The 20,790-nt window shown below is 30.6% G+C and overlaps 1 protein-coding gene and 1 long non-coding RNA gene across 4 annotated transcripts; one reads left to right on the top strand and one right to left on the bottom strand.

Annotated features, from left to right (window-relative positions):
• Positions 1-1,257: 1,257 nt before the first annotated feature.
• On the bottom strand, positions 1,258-16,156 carry LOC132635547 (uncharacterized). Of its 3 annotated transcripts, XR_009580616.1 has the most exons (8): positions 15,832-16,156; positions 15,129-15,209; positions 14,928-15,027; positions 4,092-4,153; positions 2,756-2,895; positions 2,503-2,657; positions 1,908-2,370; positions 1,258-1,829 (listed from the first exon to the last, which is right to left on the bottom strand). It is a non-coding gene; the product is annotated as an uncharacterized LOC132635547 (long non-coding RNA). The 3 variants fall into 3 exon arrangements; XR_009580614.1 differs by having other exon boundaries at positions 1,908-2,657; XR_009580615.1 differs by lacking the exon at positions 2,756-2,895 and having other exon boundaries at positions 1,908-2,657.
• Positions 16,157-17,697: 1,541 nt separating this feature from the next.
• LOC132635546 (polyphenol oxidase E, chloroplastic-like) lies at positions 17,698-19,673 on the top strand. Its single transcript, XM_060351976.1, has one exon. It carries the CDS (start codon positions 17,724-17,726, stop codon positions 19,503-19,505), a length of 1,782 nt encoding a protein of 593 aa, XP_060207959.1. The 5' UTR covers positions 17,698-17,723; the 3' UTR covers positions 19,506-19,673.
• Positions 19,674-20,790: the final 1,117 nt, after the last annotated feature.

The raw sequence follows: 20,790 nt of genomic DNA, 5'->3' as shown, positions 1-20,790 counted from the left end.
GTATAAATAGGACAACCAAGGTAAGTAAAGGGAAAATTACCTGGGTTGAAACTAGTCATTCTGGAAATTCTTCTCATAGTGTCTCTTGAGACATGAGATACAGTGAGAAACATGCTCTTACCATTGTTGATCTTTTGCCCTGAAACCTCTTCATATTTCCTCATCTTTCTTAGCAATGCTTTGATGGAATACTTATCCCAAGAGGTAAAAAGTATTATGTCATCAGCATAAGCTATATGACTGATTCTAGTACCATTTATATTCATGTTATAGCCTATATAGCTATCTTTCTCAAAAAGCTTGTTAAGAAGTTGAGTCAGCAATTCAGCAGTTAATATAAAAAGAGATGGAGGTCTCCCTGTTTGAGACCCCTAGTTGAATGAAAGAAACCTCTTCTTTCTCCATTAATGATGATACAGTAAAAAACTTCAGATAACAGTATAAAAAATTGAGAGAATCCAAATCTTCTCAGAATAAAAATAATGCAAAGCCAGGAGACCCTATCATAAGCTTTCTCCATATCTAATTTAAAAATAAGATTAGAGTTATTGCCTTTGTTGATCCCATGAGCAATCTCCTGAGTTAAAAGAACATTCTCAGTTATGAGTCTCCCCCTAATGAAACCAGACTATTTTCAAAAACTAACTTAGGTACAAGAAGGTTAAGTCTGGTAGCCATAATTTTAGAGATGATTTTATTAGAGAAATTAGTTAAACTAATTGGTCTAAGTTGAGAAAAGGTGGATGGTTCTTCTACTTTAGGAATTAATACTAAGCAAGTACTAGTAAAATATTTAGTCAGTCTCTTAATGAAGCGGGTTTTATGAAGAATTTTGGACAATAATGAAGCGGGTTTTATTTATATGAAAAATATATGTGTTTGTCCTCAAGCGTTATAACATCTCTATTGAGTTTGTGTATAAACTTTATTCATAGTTGATAATAGTATATATAAACTTACAGTCGATGATCAACAATCATCATAGCAGATAATAAGGCTTCGTGTCACCAATAGATAATTATATTAAAAAGTGCCCACTACTTGTAAAAATAGTCATATTTGAAGACATCCAAGTTCACAATGAAACAACAGACTTAGATACATAACAGTCAAACTAATTGTTTGTTAAAACAATCATATTTGAAAACATCCAAAATATTTATGCACATCCAAATTCAAAAGGCAACAACAAAATTATATACAAAGGTTCCATTAATCTAACCTTCGCATAAATTAATCCAAAATAGTCAAAATTAATTGTTTGTTAAAACTGTCAGACATTAGTACTGATTGTTTGTCATCATCCACCACACACATTCAGAAAAAACTTAATTGTTTGTTACAACCCAAATAACCAAATTAGTTGTCTGAAGAACCGTTAATCTAGGCGAGAAAGCCCGACAAAACTTTTTCAGAGTCAAACTCAACATTAGATTGACTCGCCTCACTAGCATTCTTCTCATCAACCTTAGCAGGGACATATGCTGCCTTCCCAACTTGAGCAGCTAGCATAGGGAGCTCAACCTTCTCGACCTCAACCTTCTCAAGTTTCTCAACTTCAAAACCTGGTCTAGCGACCTCAACCTTCTCAAGATCAGCACTAGCATTCTTCTCATTAACCTGTACATTTGGCACAGAAACATCTGCTACCTTCTCAGCTTGAGCATATGGCATAGGGAGCTCAAACTTCTTGACCTCAACCTTCTCAACTTCAGAAGCAAGTCTACGGACCTCAACCTTCTTATGAGCAATTGGTCTAAGGATCTCAGCAGTTGGCTCAGCACCTACATTCAACTTGTTAATAGCAGATGGTTCCACAGGTGCTTGTGCTGCATTTTTTGGACATAATTAAAAAGAATGCAAATCGTATATAACATAATTACGACAAAGAAATTCAAAATGTTCACCTTTCTCTTGGATAGTCTCCTGATTATTCTACTTCTTCGCCTTCTCGCTCCTTCTAAATTTTTCTACCTCCATATAAGCGAGAAGAAAATTTCGAGACTCCTCCATCTTATCCACACGCTATTGCAGTTCCACATGCTCTATCGGCACTGATGGGCCCCCATTTGGTGCTGCACGACCCCTAGAAGTCCCAATGCCAACATTACCACCAAAATCTTCTGATTGAATATCTTCCCCATCATATAAGAGCTCCTCGGATTCCTTTTCAAATCTACTATGACGCTTCAAGGCATGATGAGTATCCTCATCAGAATTCTCCTTGGGCTCCTTTCTCAAGCTGCTAGGAACCTTCGAGCCATTCTTTGATGTAACCAATACAGTCACGCCTTCCAATTCAATCTTCAATTTATCTATGATGGGATCATCAACCTCATCATCAAACACCAAGAAGTCTTTCATGTAGTTCTGCTCCAGCTCACGCATTGTGGGAATGATATAAGGGTGTACAAACAGTTAATTGCTCCATTAAATACGCAAAACATTAGCATTTAGTTTATATTTTTGCAAAAACATTGATAATAGACTCCAAATTTATACCTGTGAAATTCCCTTCCAATCCTAAATGGATCACCTTCAGTTTATTGCTCCATTTTTGTGGTGTGCCACTTAAGAATCCTAGGAATAGGTAAAGGAACCTCATCTGATTTGCCAGCATGCAGTCCAAGTATGGGAAAGGCTTCATAAGTCCAGTCCTATAATGACACAAATAATCGCTGAGTATAAAAATAAATAATAAAAATAAATAACACACATTCTATAATCTACTACACCAGTGGTTTATAACATGTACCATGAATGCCCAGGGGAAGCCGTAGAGAGCATATGATGGCGTCTTCTTATCAAGGTAGGTTTGGTGGTGTCTGGGAATGTTTACCTTGTCCATCAAGTATTCCAAGGTGAGTTCAAAGGATTCCTTTCCCAAGGATAGCTCTGGAAGAATTCCAAATCATCAGCCATTTTAAACCAATCAGGGTCCACACCCCTGGACACGTCTTTGGCCATTATAATTGTATGGAGAAACCACACAAGACAACATTTTAGCTTTTCTTATTTATTTAATCTAGGCCCTCTTATCACCAACAATAGCTTGTCTGATGTAATCTTCTTCTTTCGAGAACCTTTTAGTGGAATTCTACCCCGATCTTAATTATCGTGTCCTATCTAGATTGGGAGAGATAGGATCCACAATTTAAACTGGTGATCAACGTAAACTCCTTCAAGCCAAAATATGCAGGCCTGTCGTTCACGAGAAACCACATTTCATGCTTCTTTTTCTGGACCACATGACAAAGAAGCATATAGTGGATCATCCATCCGTTGAAATTGATAAAGAATTTTTGACAACTTTCTAAAGTGACCAAAATAGGAACGCTTCCATATTTTCCTTAGTTTTTTATCTCAACATATTATTAAATTCAACTAACAACGTCATCCTGCTCCTAACAGAAAATTTTGCTGCAAAAGATTCATAATCATCCAGCCAATTGATCAAGCCATACATTTCAACATTAATTGTCTTTGCACAATATGGCAAGGACAAATGATCAACATCTTCAGTAGCATTAGAGTGTTTTGAACCATCCTCATATACACTCTCAACTCTACTATCAACTCTATCTCCATCAACATTACACTCATCAATGGGGTCTGAGTAGGATGCACTCTCAGCTTCTGCACTTCTTTTTCTTTTTCTATCTCGGCTAAGTTCTTCACCTCTTTTTTTTTATCCTTACGATTCGCATTAGAACGAGTTTCAACCATAGCACAAGAACGGGAGAGTATTTTTCCTCCTCTGCCTCTACACCTAGGCATTTATACGATCTATATACAAACAATAGAGACGTTGATCAACCACGATATAAGAATAATCGACCAAAAGTCTATTAATAGACCATATATAATTTCAAAAAGCAAAAACAAAAAAACAAAGATCGAAACAAGCAAAATAAGTATAAATAACACACATTTCGACAAAAAAAAAAAAAGCAAAACAACAAAGGTTTTGAAAAAAAAAAAGCAGATCTTTATGAACACTAGTTTTTTATCAAGATCGAAAAAAATAAAAAAATTCAGGGCAATATGGAGCTCAAAATGCTCCGACGGAGTTGCAGAGCTAAAGAAATTACCTGTTTACGACGATCAAGGCGTATTGGAGCTTGGGGAGAGGTGGAAGTTTGAGAGTTCCAAGCTAGAAAGAGAAACAAAGAAATGAAAGGGATGGATGAGAGAGAGGGTCTTTGTATATTTTATTACAAGTCACATGAATTTAAGTGTTTAACTTAAAACTTCCAAACTTTTTAAAATTATGAAAAGTACCCCCATTCCCATTTTTTTAAACCCTAATACCGAAAAATAATTAAAAAAAAAATTGAATGGCCATATTCCCAATTGAAACTTGAAAGTCGCCTTCTATACAAATCTTCTCCACAAACTTGCTACTTGAAAAAAACAATATTTAAGGTAAAGAAGACAAGGATCTTTATGTCGCTTGAATTATAGTATTAGTTGCAAAATTACTTTCTTTTGTGGTAAATACTATTCCAAGAATCGATAGTAGAAAAATATGGAGGTAAAAAGCAACTGTTATTTCTCATATGATCATTTACTTCTTTTTTTTTTTTAAATATGCTCATTTACATATTTTCATGTATCTTGTGCTGCATTTTACAACTTTGTAGTTGTGAGCAAAACGGGGATGACGGGAAGTGGTCTTGAGAAGAATATATTCTTCTTCTCCATTTTTAATTCCTTTTAGTAAAGCTTGAATCACAAAATGAATCCTAGCCATTTTCTAATAGGAAAAATCTATTTGGCAAAATCACTTTTGAGCAAAACCCTAAAAAATGAGGGTACATTAATCATTTCATAGGGAATCTTGGGAAATGTTTACTTTTTAATATTTTATTGTGATGTGCTTTTACATCACTACCCTTCCTGATAAAATGAGACTCTCTCTCATATAGGCTAATCATGAGCTATGTTTCCCATGTTCTTTTTCATTTTTTTTTAAATATCTTTTTCTTATTATTATTTTTACATTAGTTGTATTGTGTATACATGAGGTAGGCCTAGGGTGTATTTTTTTTTTTCACTTATTGTGTATGCATATGGTAGGTCCAGGGTGTATTTCTTTTGTTTTTCTTTTTCTTCTTTTTCTTTTTGTTTACTTATTGTGTATGCATACGGTGGGCCTAGAGTGTACTCATTTCCTTTTTTATTTTTGTTTTGGCATCCGAAAGTTTTTTTTTCTTGTAAATAAAGTGTTATTTATTGGTTATATACGTACAGTATTTAGCCTAGAGTGTATTTTTTTCTTCTTTTTTCTTTTTCTTTTTGTTTTGGTATCTGAAATTGTTTTTATTTTTCCTGTAAATTTATTATATATTGGCTATATACATACGGTATTTGTCCTGGAGTGTATTTTTTCTTCTTTTCCTAATTCTTTTTCATGTTTTTATTTTTGATATGGTGTGTATATATATACACACACACGCGGTATTTGGTTCCCGTTGGACGTTATATGTTGAAGAGTGGAATAATTTGAGTGAATGTAGTCAATAATACGGTTGACTTCAACTGAATCATGAAAGTATCTCAATTAGTTAGGTATTAAATATAACTTAGTATTCAACAAGTTTAGATCTAATTCAATCAGTTTAAATAAAAATAGTAGATTTAACAAGTAGCCAACACTATAATTGATTTTAATTGAAACATTGAATTGCTGCAATTTAGCTAAGTATTATATAGGATTGAGTAACAATTAGCAACGTTTGATTTAATTCAATCAATTTTTAAAAAATACATATATATATATATATATATATATGACAAATAGTCAATACTATGGTTGATTTTAATTGAAACATGAAATTATCTCAATTAATTAAGTATTAAATAGAATTAAGTTGCATTTAGCAAGTTTAGATCTAATTCGATCAATATAAACACCAATAGTGAATGTAGCAAATAGTCAAAATTATGGTTGACTTTAATTGAAACATTTGAATTCCTTCAATTTAGCTAAGTATTACATAGGATTGAGTAACAATTAGCAACATTTGATTTAATTCAATCAATTTTAAAATACAATACGTGACAAGTAGTCAATAATATGTTTGACTTTAATTGAAACATGAAATTATCTGAATTAGTTAAGTATTAAATAGAATTGAGTTGCATTTAGCAAGTTTAGATCTATTTCAATCAACATAAACAAAAATAGTGAATGTAACAAATAGTCAATACTATGGTTGACTTTAATTGAAACACTTGAATTCTTTCAATTTAGCTAAGTATTATATAGGATTGAGTAACTTTTGATTTAATTTTTTTAACTAGATATAACAAGGAGTCAATACAATGGTTGACTTTAATTGAAACATGAAATTATCAATTAGTTAAGTATTAAATACAATTGAGTAGTATTAAGCAAATTTAGATCTAATTCAATTAGTTTACACAAAATAGTAAATTTAACAAGTAGTCAACATTATGGTTGATTTTAATTGAAACATTGAATTACTGCAATTTAGCTAAGTATTATATAGGATTGAATAATAATTAGCAACTTCTGATTTAATTCAATCAATTTTTTTATAAATATGCAACAAGTAGTTTATTTTAATTAAAACATGAAATTATCTCAATTAGTTAAGTATTAAATAGAATTGAGTGACATTTAGAAAGCTTAGATCTAATTTAATCAATTTAAATAAAAATAGTTGATATAACAAATAGTCAACACTATAGTTGACTTTAATTAAAACATTGAATGCCTTTAATTTAGCTATGTATTATATAATATTAAGTAACTATTAACAATTTTCAATTTAATTTAATGATGTTTTTATTAAAAAAAAAAAAGTTGATGCAACATGTAGTCAATACTATGATTGACCTTAATTAAAACATAAAAGTATCTCAACTAGTTAAGTATTAAATATAACTGAGTAGTATTCAGTAAGTTTATATCTAATTCAATTAGTTTATACAAAATTAGTACATTTAACAAGTAGCCAACACTATAATTAATAGTTGAAACATTGAATTGTTGCAATTTAGCTAAGTATTATATAGGATTGAGTAACAGTTAGCAATGTTTGATTGAACTCAATCAATTAAAAAAATAATTGACAAGTAGTCAATACAATGGTTGATTTTAATTGAACATGGAATTATCTCAATTAATTAAGTATTAAATAAAATTAAGTTGCATTTAGCAAGTTTAGATCTAATTCAATCAATATAAATACCAATAGTGATTGTAACAAATAGTCAACACTATGGTTGACTTTTAATTGAAACATTTGAATTCCTTCAATTTAGCTAAGTATTACATAGGGTTGAATAACAATTAGCAACATTTGATTTAATTCAATCAATTTTAAAAAACAATACGTGACAAGTAGTCAATACTATGGTTGTCTAATAATATGGTTGTCTTTAATTGAAACATTAAATTATCTGAATTAGTTAAGTATTAAATAGAATTGAGTTGCATTTAGCAAGTTTAGATCTATTTCAATCGACATAAACAAAAATAGTGAATGTAACAAATAGTCAACACTATGGTTGACTTTAATTAAAACATTTGAATTCTTTCAATTTAGCTAAGTATTATATAGGATTGAGTAGTAATTAACAACTTTTAATTTAATATTTTAAAGTAGATGTAACAAGTAGTCAATACTATGGTTGACTTTAATTGAAACGTGAAATTATCTCAATTAGTTAAGTATTAAATATAATTGAGTAGTATTAAGCAAATTTAGATCTAATACGATTAGTTTCACAAAAATAGAAGATTTAATAAGTAGTCAATGTTATGGCTGATTTTAATTGAAATATTGAATTGCTGCAATTTAGCTTGGTATTATATAGGATTGAATAAAAATTAGCAACTTTTGATTTAATTCAAAAAAAAATTTAAAAAAAAGCAACAAGTAGTCAATACCATGGTTGATTTTAATTAAAACATGAAATTATCTAAATTAGTTAAGTATTAAATAGAATGGAGTAACATTTAGCAAGTTTAGATCTAGTTTAATCAATCTAAACAAAAATAGTGGATATAACAAGTAGGCAGCACAACATCAACATTGAATTCTTTTAATTTAGCTAAGTATTATATAAGATTGAGTAACTATTGGCAACTTTCAATTTAATCATTTAAAAAAAAAGGTAGATGCAACATGTAGTCAATACCAAGGTTGACTTTAATTGAAACATTTGAATTCCTTCAATTTAGCTAAGTATTACATAGGATTGAGTAACAATTAACAACATTTGATTTAATTCAATCAATTTTAAAAAAGCAATACGTGATAAGTAGTCAATACTATAGTTGATTTTAATTGAAACATGAAATTATCTGAATTAGTTAAGTATTAAATAGATTTGAGTTGCATTTAGCAAGTTTAGATCTAATTCAATCAACATAAATAAAAATAGTGAACGTAACAAATAGTCAACACTATGGTTGACTTTAATTGAAACATTTGAATTCTTTCAATTTAGCTAAGAATATATGGATTGAGTAACAATTAGTAACTTTGATTTTTTTTTTTAAATAGATGCAACATGTAGTCAATACTACAGTTTACTTTAATTGAAACATGAAATTATCTCAATTAGTTAAGTATTAAATATAATTGAATAGTATTAAGCAAATTTAGATCTAATTCAATTAAACAAAAATAGTAGATTTAACAAGTAGACAACACTGTGGTTGATTTTAATTTAAACATTGAATTGCTGCAATTTAATTAAATATTATATAGAATAGAATAATAATTAGCAACTTTTGATTTAATTCAATCAATTTAAAAAAAATGCAACAAGTAGTCAATATTATGGTTGATTTTAATTAAAACGTGAAATTATCAAATTAATTAAGTATTAAATAGAATTGAGTAACATTTAGTAAGTTTAGATCTAATTTAATCAATTTAAACAAAAATAGTGGATATAACATATAGTCAACACTACGGTTAACTTTAATTGAAACATTGGATTCCTTTAATTTAGCTAAGTATTATATAAGATTGAGTAACTATTGGCAACTTTCAATTTAATTTAATCATTTTTTAAAATAAAAAGGTAGATGCAACATGTAGTCAATACTATGGTTGACTTTAATTGAAACATGAAAGTATCTAAATTAGTTAAGTATTAAATATAAGTGAGTAGTATTCAGCAAGTTTAGATTTAATTCAATTAGTTTAAACAAAATTAGTAAATTTAACAAGTAGTCAACACTATGATTGATTTTAATTGAAACATTGAATTGCTGCAATTTAGCTAAGTATTATATAGGATAGAGTAACAATTAGCAACGTTTGATTTAGTTCAATCAATTTTAAAAATATATATATATATATATATATATATATATATATATGTGACAAATAGTCAATACTATGGTTGATTTTAATTGAAACATGGAATTATCTCAATTAATTAAGTATATAGAGTTAAGTTGCATTTACCAACTTTAGATCTAATTCAATCAATATAAACAACAATAGTGAATGTAACAAATAGTCAACACTATGGTTGACTTTAATTGAAACATTTGAATTCTTTCAATTTAGCTAAGTATTGCATAGGATTGAGTAACAATTAACAATATTTGATTTAATTTAATCAATTTTAAAAAACAATACGTGACAAGTAGTCAATACCATCGTTGACTTTAATTGAAATATGAAATTATCTGAATTAGATAAGTATTAAATAGAATTTAGTTGCATTTAGCTAGTTTAGATCTCATTCAATCAACATAAACAAAAATAGTGAATGTAACAAATAGTCAACACTATGGTTAATATTAATTGAAACATTTGAATTCTTTCAAGTTAGCTAAGTATTATGTAGGATTGAGTAACAATTAGCAACTTTTGATTTAATTTTTTTAAGCAGTTGTAACAAGTAGTCAATACTATAGTTGACTTTAATTGAAATATGAAATTATCTCAATTAGTTAAGGATGAAATATAATTGAGTAGTATTAAGCAATTTAGATCTAATTCAGTTAGTTTAAACAAAAATAGTAGATTTAACAAGTAGTCAACACTATGGTTGATTTTAATTGAAATATTAAATTGCTGCAAATTAGCTAACTGTTATATAGGATTGAGTAACAATTATTAACATTTGATTTAATTCAATCGATTCTCTCTCTCTATATATATGTGTGTGTGTGACAAGTAGTCAATGCTCAATATCATGTCTTATAAATTAGCCGCATTTATTATAGCATGACTTCTTTTTTTAATTATGATCATGTAATTTTCTTAAAAAAATATCTTAGTTAAATAATCGTATGTTAATAAGACTAAAGGAATATTTAGAGTACAAGTTATATGACACTACTTCCTAACTTTGGGTTATTTGTTATGAATATAAAGATGCATGGGCATTGGGCTGCTCAAAGAAGTTGGGCCCAAACAATTACAACTCATATATTCAGCAATATCTAATGCAGCCTAATATCAAAAGTTTCTTAACATTGCCTCAAATATACTTGATCAGCAAGGACAACTCACTTTTAATTACATTCTAAGGGAATGCAATTAATTTTAGGGTAGGCAACAAAATTTGGACAAAATTGTATAAAGTACATTGATACTTGATCTGTTTGAGTTTGGTGATCCTGTTAGTGAAAGAAAAAATGGAAAAACAAAATTAGACTAAATGCGCACATCTAGAATCAAACTCGGGACCTAAGGGTTCTAAATGCGAACCTTCACCAATTTCGCTGTAATAGCATTCGTCATTTGTCGGAACAGAAATTTACTTATCTGCATATTTTAATAGAGCAAAATAGTAAAATAAATGAATTTTCAATATTTAATAGGAAACTCGATGCAAAATATAGGTTTGTTACACTCTCATAAATGTAAATAATGACATTCATGCTTTGTGTGGGTTTTTTACGTTACGAACTTGTGTACACGGTGACCGTTAGCGATTCTCATCGTTGTTTTACATTACCGAACTTGTCTAGATTAACATTGTTTGATCCATAGTTTTTTTAAGACAAGTCAATTTCGTTCATTCACTTTAAGCGCCAATAAAAATAAAATAAGCCTAATATTATTTTCTGACATTTCATTGATTACACATCAAATTCTTAAATTATCTATTTAAATAATTTGTTGTGGCAAGTTAAATTAGCGTTGATCATATTATCCGATTGATATATTCACGTCAAAATCTATTAAATCAAAGGTGTCAATGGATGTGATTTTGACGCTGAGAAATTGAAAATATAGTGGCAGTTGATTAGTGAAATTGTATGGGAAGCAATGCTAAAACTCCAAGCACCAAATTATAAAGGCACATATTGTTCTATAGTTAGTTACGGAATGAGGCCTGGGATGCACGAAAACTAAGTACGAATATGAATAATAGTGATAAAAACATCTTCATTTTTCAAAAACTCTAAATCAATTTTATTATTAGTTCTTCTCAACATACAACGCTTCTTTCCTCGTTAATATTTTATTTTTATTTTATAAAAGCTCCAAATTCCCTTTTGAAAGTAATAACAACTGAGGATCTGAAATTGATTCATTACTTTTTTTCTATTCATTTTATTCATCAATTCATGGAACACGTTTTTCTTATTACTAATTTGCTTTACTAATTAAGAGAAACATTAGTATCTTATTGTTAATTTATGTATGAGAATGAGTCAGGAGATCACTTGTGGAAATTTAACTAAGTAGATATAAATACTAAGAATATTTGATGAGATTGCAAAAATTAGTTCTCATTTGATTCCTTTTGATATACGCGTGAATAATATCAATTTTAATATTTATATATATATATGTTTTATGTTCAAGAGGTTATTTAAAAGTTAGTTTAGAATAGAATAATATAAGTTGGTTCACCATCTTCTATCATAGCATTCAATCTAATGAAAAATTAGTATTAAACTCGTAGTGGTTATTCCAAATAAGGATAGCAGCATTGTTGCTTCTATAATGTGAGATTGTGAAATGATTTTAAATAGTTGCTCTTTATCTAAATAAAATCACCAACAATAGCATATATATTATCACACTTGATTGACAAGCCTTTTAGTAGGTGGGGAGAGAGATCATTGTGGAAGTGAGAGAAAAGAGTAAATGAGTAAAATTGTATTAATGAAAATAGATTTCATTAATTAATAGAGAGGGTTGGCTTTAATCGGAGTTTATTATTGTATTTATATTTTTTTTTTCTATTCAATGTGCTATATTTATTACTTTTAAAAAGATATGTTATTCTTGTATATAATTCTTACTAATTGGTTTAGGTGGTAAATGTCTCTAAAAAGGAAGAAAAAAAAAGAGAAAAAGAATTAAGGTTTTGTATATCAAATATTGTTTAGGTTGGCCCACCGTATAATGAAAGAAAAAATAAATAAATTTATGTATATTGTTTAGGCTGACCCATCATCTAATAAAATAAAAAATAAATAAAGTTGTGTATATTGTTTAGATTGGACCACCATATAATGAAAAAATAAAATAAAATTGTGTATATTGTTAGGTTGGCCCACCGTATAATATAGGTGTATGCATCTCATTTAAAATACTGTTATTTATGTTTTAATGTGACCTATTTTAATCATAACAGTACATTGAAGAAGAGAGGTTAGCCCTTGGGGGTTAGAGTATTCGGGTCATTTTACTGTGAGCGAGCACTAGTTTTGACAATTTTTGACAAGATAGATTTTGCTATTTAGCAGTACCCTTTCTAATATTCTTTGCTCTTCGAGACAGATGGTATGATATCCAAAAAGTGAACATAAAGTTGCTGACGGAAAAAAAAAAATGTTGCTGGAGGGGATCCCGTACCTTCGCCCACCTACCACCATTTCTCTACATGTAATAATTGAGCAGGTCCTGTGGGTAGGTAGACAGTAGTTTAGGTATTCCTAATTCATCTATTGTGGAGCATGATTAACTTTAATTTGCACACGGTGCTGTGAAAAAGTGATTATCATTACTACTTAACACTCTCTCTCTCTTTTAATTTATATGAATTTTTTTTTAATTCGTGTCAAAATAGACGATCTCTTTTCTAATTTAGAAATAAATTCACTTTATAAAATGATTTACAACCATACAAATATTCAATACTTATTTTGAATTATAAATTTTAAAAAAAATTATTCTTTCTTAAATGTCATGTCCAGTCAAATGAATTCATATAACTTGAAACTGAGAGAGTATAAGTGAGGATTAAGTAATTGTACTTTTTTGTTGTTTTATTTGGTACAATTTCAAGTCCTTTTATGCTTACATGTGGGTGCTATAATTTGAGCATTGCTCTCATTCATTTGTGGAGACCAGAGCCGTATAGACCTCTGTAATTGGGTCCGCGTCTTCAACTTTTGCACGTTATTTATTGTCCTTGCTTTTCATTTTATTACCTCTATTGTCTTGTACTCTCTCCTTTTTTAAAAGATTATCGATTTAGCTTTTATTTTTTTTTATAAAAAAGAGTGTTCAGTTATTAAATAAAAAATTAATTTTATTTTTTAAAATTTATTTTTATTAGTGTTAAGTGATAAAATCTCCATACTTATTTAATTAGAGATAATTTAATCAAATTATCTATTCTTGTTTAGCAGTTTATATTTTCTTAAGAAGTGTGTAAATAACTAAGTTGACACTCTTTTTGAATAGGAGGGAATATATTTTTGTAAATAAGACCATCTTTACATGCCTTTCTGTAACGCCTAATTGATAAAATTTCCATGTAAGAGATGACATGCGAGAACTGCAATATGACATTTGGGGATTTTTGACATCGGATTTTCTTTTAAGCCTTCTTTTAAATTGTTTGACAGTAGAGGCAATTCATCAACCGGCGACCAGCAACCTTAAATTTCTTTCTAAAGTATTCTTGATCTAAATATAGCATTTTTTTATTTTTATAATCAACAATTTTTGAATTACATTTAAAAGCTTAAAAATATTTCTAATCCTTCAGAAATTTGTTGCAGGCTTATTTCTCATCTTCTCAAGTATAAGTTTATTTGGGAGCATATGGTGTTCTTAACTTTTATATTTAGGTCATAATAGATGAGTTTTAATATAATCAAGAAAGTATTAATTACTTTTTTAAAAAAATTATCATTTAGATAAGTAATTTTTTACATAATCAAGAATCCATATTAAATTTGTTATATTTCATTAAGAATAATTTAGTGAAAATACTTCTTACTTTTTAGGGGTGAGTGATTTTTAAGGAGTGTGTTCATGCTAAAAACACCTATAATAGGAACCGGGCGGAGAGTACCTTTTTTATGTTATTTGTTCCTATACATTAATTTAGATAACTTTGGAGCACAATGTTTTTTAACTGATGCATTATAAGGTCTTACTTTACATTTAAATATGTCTCACATCATATGTTCTTCTCCATATTGTACTTTCTATTTGTTTTAAACCTCCAAAAGTTTACTTCTTTAGTAAGCTCTTACAACTGTAGAAAGTTAAATATATATATATATATATATATATTACATAGGGTTATATGGTGTTGAAAATGAAGGTAGTGTTATCAATCAAGATCGGGTTGTCTTTAAAATCTCTTATTAGTTAACTAAGAATTAAACATTTTAAGCATAAAAATAAAATAAAGAGATAAATTGATTCTTGAGGTTCATTTTAATGAATTTAAGTTATTTCTTGAATTTCATCTAAAACTAATGTTAAAAATCACATTTAACTAGCATAAACACTTGACACATAAATTAATAAAAAGACAAAAATATTTTTTATTTATAATCTTCGCCGACTTATAAATACCATACTTTATCATGTTAATTTATATAGTATATTGCATCCTTTTGATATTTGCTAGTTTTCCTACTAAACGTTCTTCCTTATAAATATATTGTTTTTAAAAAATAATCGAATTATATAACGAGGAGACTGAGTACAACAACAACATACCCAGTTGAATCCCACAATGTGAGGTCTGGGGAGGGTAAAGTATATGCAGACCTTACCCTCACCTTGGAAGGTAGGGAGACTGTTTCCGAAAGACCCTCGGCTAAATAGAAAACAAGGAAAACAAGGGAAAAGAGTCAAATACAAACAAGAAAATCAAAACAATTATCAACAAGATATGATTGACCTACATGAACAACATACCTAGTGTAATCTCACAAGTGCGCCTAGGGAAGGTAGGATGTACGCAGACCTTAACTCTTCCTTTGTGCGGCTATGATTAACCTACAATTACACTAAATTAATTATGTGGTAGAAAAATCTAATACAAATGATACTTATTTAATAAAAATTACATATTATTTCATATTTTGAGTTTGGGCTCGGACTTAGCACGGGCCTCTGATAATTAGTAGTTTTATAAACAACAGTGAAAAAAATATTTTTATGATGTCAGAAGAATGAAAGAAAATCACAGCACTACTTGAAATTATATATGACAATTCTATAATTAATTTTTAAAAAAATATAAAAATACGTCATTCTTACAAAGACAACTAAAAAAAATATATATATGCCACATAAACTAAGAAAAAAAATACTAAGGCTCCGTTTGTCCATAGATATAAAAAAACATTCACTTTTTTTTTTGGAATTTTGGAGTTGGAGTTATGTTTGGCCATAATTTTTGAAATTGTAATTTTTCGTGAAATGTAGTTATAAAAAAGTAAAAAAAAAAATTTGAAAAACCAAGATTCGTCTTTTAAAATGAAAGTTATGTCGAATGTACGTCTTCTGAACGTCACTCCCTACATTTGGTTAAATACCAGAAGAATATAAAATAAGGAAAAAAAAAAGTGTCGATCATGAATAACTTAATTCTTTACTTACTACCCAGAAAATATACCTTGAATTCTTGCCAACATAATTAAAAGAAGCAAAATGTTAACTGCTATTTGAGCAAAACGTAACTCAAAATAATATAAAAATGGAAAGCTTGGAGTAAAAGGAAATGGATAAATATTTAAGAGGGGAAGAAGCTGTTTAGAAACAACGGAAATGGGAAACGAAAATCAGGCTATATATAAATTTCGAAAAGGAAACTGAGATAGAGAGAGAGGGGAAGATGTTTTTGGCAGAGAGAGAAATACTAATGTTGCAGAGGCTGACTGTTAAAGGAAGAAGAGGATTAAAAGTTTAGGCATCCACGTTAAAAGTAAGAATGTAATACCGAATTGCCCTCTTTATTATTTAACAATCTGTTAATTTACGGTCAAACCTCTATACACCGCTTGTCTCAAAATTTTATTGCTATTATAATGAGGTGCTTTTATGCATGTATACTGACATTCGATATTTAAATCTCATTTAGCTGTTCTAAATAAAAATAAGCAAACAATTAACTTTTTGTACTTTTTATATTATAAACGAAAACAATATACTTTTAAATTTTAAAATCTCAATTGATTTTCATATCTCGTAAATTAAAAATTGAAAAGACTAATAAATTACTACTAAATCCATAACTAGTTGTACTACACAGATAAAGAATTAAACTATATGGAACATATGCATTTTAAATTAATTGAGAATTTAAATATTTCAAGTTTGATGTAAAAACTCTACAATTGTAGGTTGTTTCGTAAATTCTAGTCTCTTAGTGATAATATAATGCTTCAACTGACGAAATTTTTTGTCCAAACGTTCAGCAAAAGGAAATTCAATAGCTTTCCCTTAAAGGTTGTCTGAGTGCTTAACATTTGACTCTTCTATCTCCAAGTAGCAGTAGGTTGAGGCTCTTCATCGACACTTTTGTTGTCACATAATATATTTCTTACAAAATATTATTACACGTTATTTGAGTATGGTTGTTATAGAGAGGTAATTTTACAAAGAGTGTACTGCTATAACGGATGTTATTGATGTTATAGGCAAAATGTTGTTATAAAGAAATAAAATATAACATGAAAAATCGGTTCCGGAGAAAATCAGGCCGTTATAGTGAAATGTTGTTATAACGAATGACAATTATAGAGAGGTTTGACTGTATTTGGTTTCCGTTAGTATAAGGACTAAAAACATACACATGACTTAATTAAAGGTTAAATATGCTTAGTTATATATCACAAGGACTAAAATAAGATTAATGTAATAATATAAGGACTAAGAGTACTATTTTCTCTTTAAACAAACTCTTTTAAGTTAAGTTTTAAATATATTTAGGGAAAATATAATATAAAATTAAAATTGTGGGATTGTAAAAATATTCTGGAAGCAAATATATGAAAGTAATTAATTATCCTAATCATGGTTAGGGCTTTACTTTAGTTAATTTAATCTCCTAGTAATCTTAAACTATGACATGTGTCTCCAATATAATCTAAATAAGAACTTGGGAAAATGGAGAGAAAAAAAAAATGGAGTGGAGCAGAATCCATAATATTATTGTTAGGCCTAATCTTAAACTATTTCAATGTGACAATATCCAACCCCCACCCCCACACACACTTACCCCCAACCCGCCCCCCAAACACACTTTCTAATTTAAAAATAAGTTACACTAGCAGTATTTGTTTTGTTACTAAATCTTCACTTAATAATAGAAAATATAATCTTTACATTACTCTAATTGGCAGATTTGTTTATAAGTTAAACTATTTATTTTCCTCACTCTTATTGCATGATAATTAAGAATAACAACAAGCAGCTTCGTGCTTCACATTTATTTTGTCTTTGCGTTGTTACCAGTTTGTATAAATAATGGTCGAAACCCTTCATAGCAAAGCACTCATCCCAACAATGGCTTCTTCTTCTACTATACCTTTGTGCACCACCAATACTCCCTCTTCTTCTTCATCCTTCTTCACAAAACCCTCTCAGCTTTTCCTCCACGGAAGGAATAAGCAAAGTTTTAAGGTTTCATGCAATGCCAACAACACTGGCGAGCATGACAAAAACGTTGATGGTGTTGATAGGAGAAATGTGCTTCTTGGTTTAGGAGGGCTCTATGGTGCTGCAAATCTTGCACCATTAACCGCCACTGCTTCTCCTATACCAGCCCCTGATCTCAAATCTTGTAGTAGAGCCCTGATAAATTTTCCTGAAGATCCACCTGTACCTTACAGTTGTTGCCCCCCTAAGCCAGATGACATGGACAGCGTTCCATATTACAAGTTCCCTTCTATGACCAAACTCCGTATCCGTCCGCCTGCTCATGCGGTTGATGAGGAGTACATAGCCAAGTACCAGTTAGCCACTCGTAGAATGAGGGCACTAGATAAAGACCCTTATGACCCTCTTGGGTTCAAGCAACAAGCCAATATCCATTGTGCTTATTGCAACGGTGCTTACATGATTGGTGACAAAAAGTTACAAGTTCATGAATCATGGCTGTTCTTCCCATTCCATAGATGGTACTTGTACTTCTACGAGAGAATCTTAGGATCTCTCATTAATGATCCAACTTTCGCTTTACCGTATTGGAATTGGGACCATCCAAAGGGCATGCGTTTGCCTCCCATGTTCGATGTTCCAGGTTCTTCCCTTTACGACGAAAGGCGTAACCCACACGTCCATAACGGAACCATAATCGATCTTGGTTCTTTCGGCGAGGAAACCAAAACAACTCAACTCCAGACGATGACGAATAACTTAACTCTGATGTATCGTCAAATGATAACTAACGCTCCATGCCCGCTGCTCTTCTTTGGTAAGCCTTACCGTCTGGGAAGTGATATTGACCCGGGGGCGGGAACCATTGAAAACATCCCTCACACTCCGGTCCACATTTGGACTGGTACAGTGGCTACACCGAAAGGTGAGCAACCGATAGATGGTGTCAGGTCATACGGCGAGGATATGGGTAATTTCTACTCAGCTGGTTTGGACCCGGTTTTCTATTGCCACCACGGCAATGTGGACCGGATGTGGAATGAATGGAAAGCAATAGGAGGGAAACGAAGGGATTTGGCAGACAAAGATTGGTTGAACTCGGAGTTCTTTTTCTACGATGAAAACCGCAACCCATGGCGTGTGAAAGTGCGAGACTGTTTGGACTCCAAGAAGATGGGATACGATTACGCACCAATGCCCACCCCATGGCGTAACTTTAAACCAAAAAAGACCACATCAGGGAAAGTGCCTACAGGTTCACTTCCACCAGCCAGCAAGGTATTCCCTCTCGCGAAAATGGACAGAGCCATTTCCTTTTCCATCAATAGGCCAGCTTCATCGAGGACTCCACAGGAGAAAAATGAACAAGAGGAGATGCTAACATTCAATCAGGTCAAGCATGATAAGTTGGAGTATATAAGGTTTGATGTGTTCCTCAACACAGACAAGACGGTGAATGCGGATGAGCTTGACAAGGCAGAGTTTGGAGGAAGCTACACCAGCTTGCCACACGTTCATGCAGATCATAATTCCCCTGATAACGGTGTTTCTTTCCAGCTGGCCATCACTGAACTGTTGGAGGACATTGGATTGGAAGATGAAGAAACTATTGCGGTAACTATGGTTCCAAAGAAAGGTGGCGAATTTGTTTCCATTGGAGGTGTGGAGATTCAGCTTGAGGATTGTTAAGTCCCGCTTTGGTGGCTATGGTGCCAAAAATTTCAGCGTGTGTTTAGTTTTCATTTCTCTGTTAAAATAACAACTGGATTGCTGATTGACTTTCTAGTTGTTAGATCTGGAATAAATGTTTGTCTCCAAGCAAATTTCTATGTGATTCTCATCTTTATGTCGGCTTAATTTATTTGGTGTTGTCAAAGATCTATAGTGAAACAAGACGAGGTAACAACATAGTATGTATAAAAAAACAAAATCTAGTCACTGAATGGCATATTTAATCTAATGGATTATGATATTTTACAACTTAATTAGCCTAAATGATTGCTTTAATATTAGCACTCAATTCTATTTTATGAGTACTCCTTGCGCCTCTCCCCTTCTGCTCTTAGATATGCATGAACTAGTGATGCTACAATTTTCGTGCTTTTAGTCAAAAAATATAAGGAGGAGGGGTTACATTCCTCCGATTGATTGCACATCTATTAGCTTCCATCATAGGCGCTCCAAGTAAAATTATGGCAACTTTAAGGCCTTTCAAGAGTATATGACGGGTCGTTTGGTCGTAAATAAGTTATTTCAGAATTATTTATCTTGGATTAGTTATTCCATTCTCCCCGTAGGGATTAAAAAAAACCTTCAATTTTACTGCGCTTTTATCCCAACCAAACGTGAGATAAACTCATCTCAAATTTAATTCCGAAATTATTTATCTCTTATCCCTCGTACCAAACGAGCCCTAATAGATAGAACATAGTATGATAACATAAAAGAGATAAATTCAGATCTCCTTTCAAATTTTGCTTCATAACTCTAGAACGGCGTAACAAGAAATTGATCTAACAACGGATTGATGAAATTAGTGATCAATTCCGGTGATAAGGCTTCCAATATTTTTTACTACTAATATGATAAACCCAGAAGCACTACAGAAAATAGTGAAGATTAAGGGTATGTTTGGTTTGAAGGAAACAATTTTCTAATTATCCATATTTGATTACATTAAATGTTTAGGAAAATATTATATTAACCGCGACATTTTCTCTCAATTTGTTGAAAATTACTCACCCCGGTGGAAGTCATTTTCCAGGTCAATGGAGCTAGCACCGGCCAGATTCTTTGCCCCTCTCCCTATTTCCCAGCAGAATTCCCCACCTACGATCTTTCTCTGCACATAATTGAAAAATATATTTATAACATAGAAAGTGAATATCTATAATTTTAATAACCAAAAGTGAAAGATCTTACTATAATATATAAGAAGAAACCGAAAAAAGCATGACGCTACATGAAACAAAAT

The sequence above is a fragment of the Lycium barbarum genome, chromosome 4, assembly GCF_019175385.1.
Source record: "Lycium barbarum isolate Lr01 chromosome 4, ASM1917538v2, whole genome shotgun sequence".
NCBI classification, from domain to species: Eukaryota; Viridiplantae; Streptophyta; class Magnoliopsida; order Solanales; family Solanaceae; genus Lycium; species Lycium barbarum.
This window is presented reverse-complemented; position numbering and strand designations above follow the sequence as displayed.

Excerpts from the sequence above, each read along its gene's own strand:
- LOC132635546 (XM_060351976.1), top strand. The coding sequence starts at position 17,724 with ATGGCTTCTTCTTCTACTATACCTTTGTGCACCACCAATACTCCCTCT.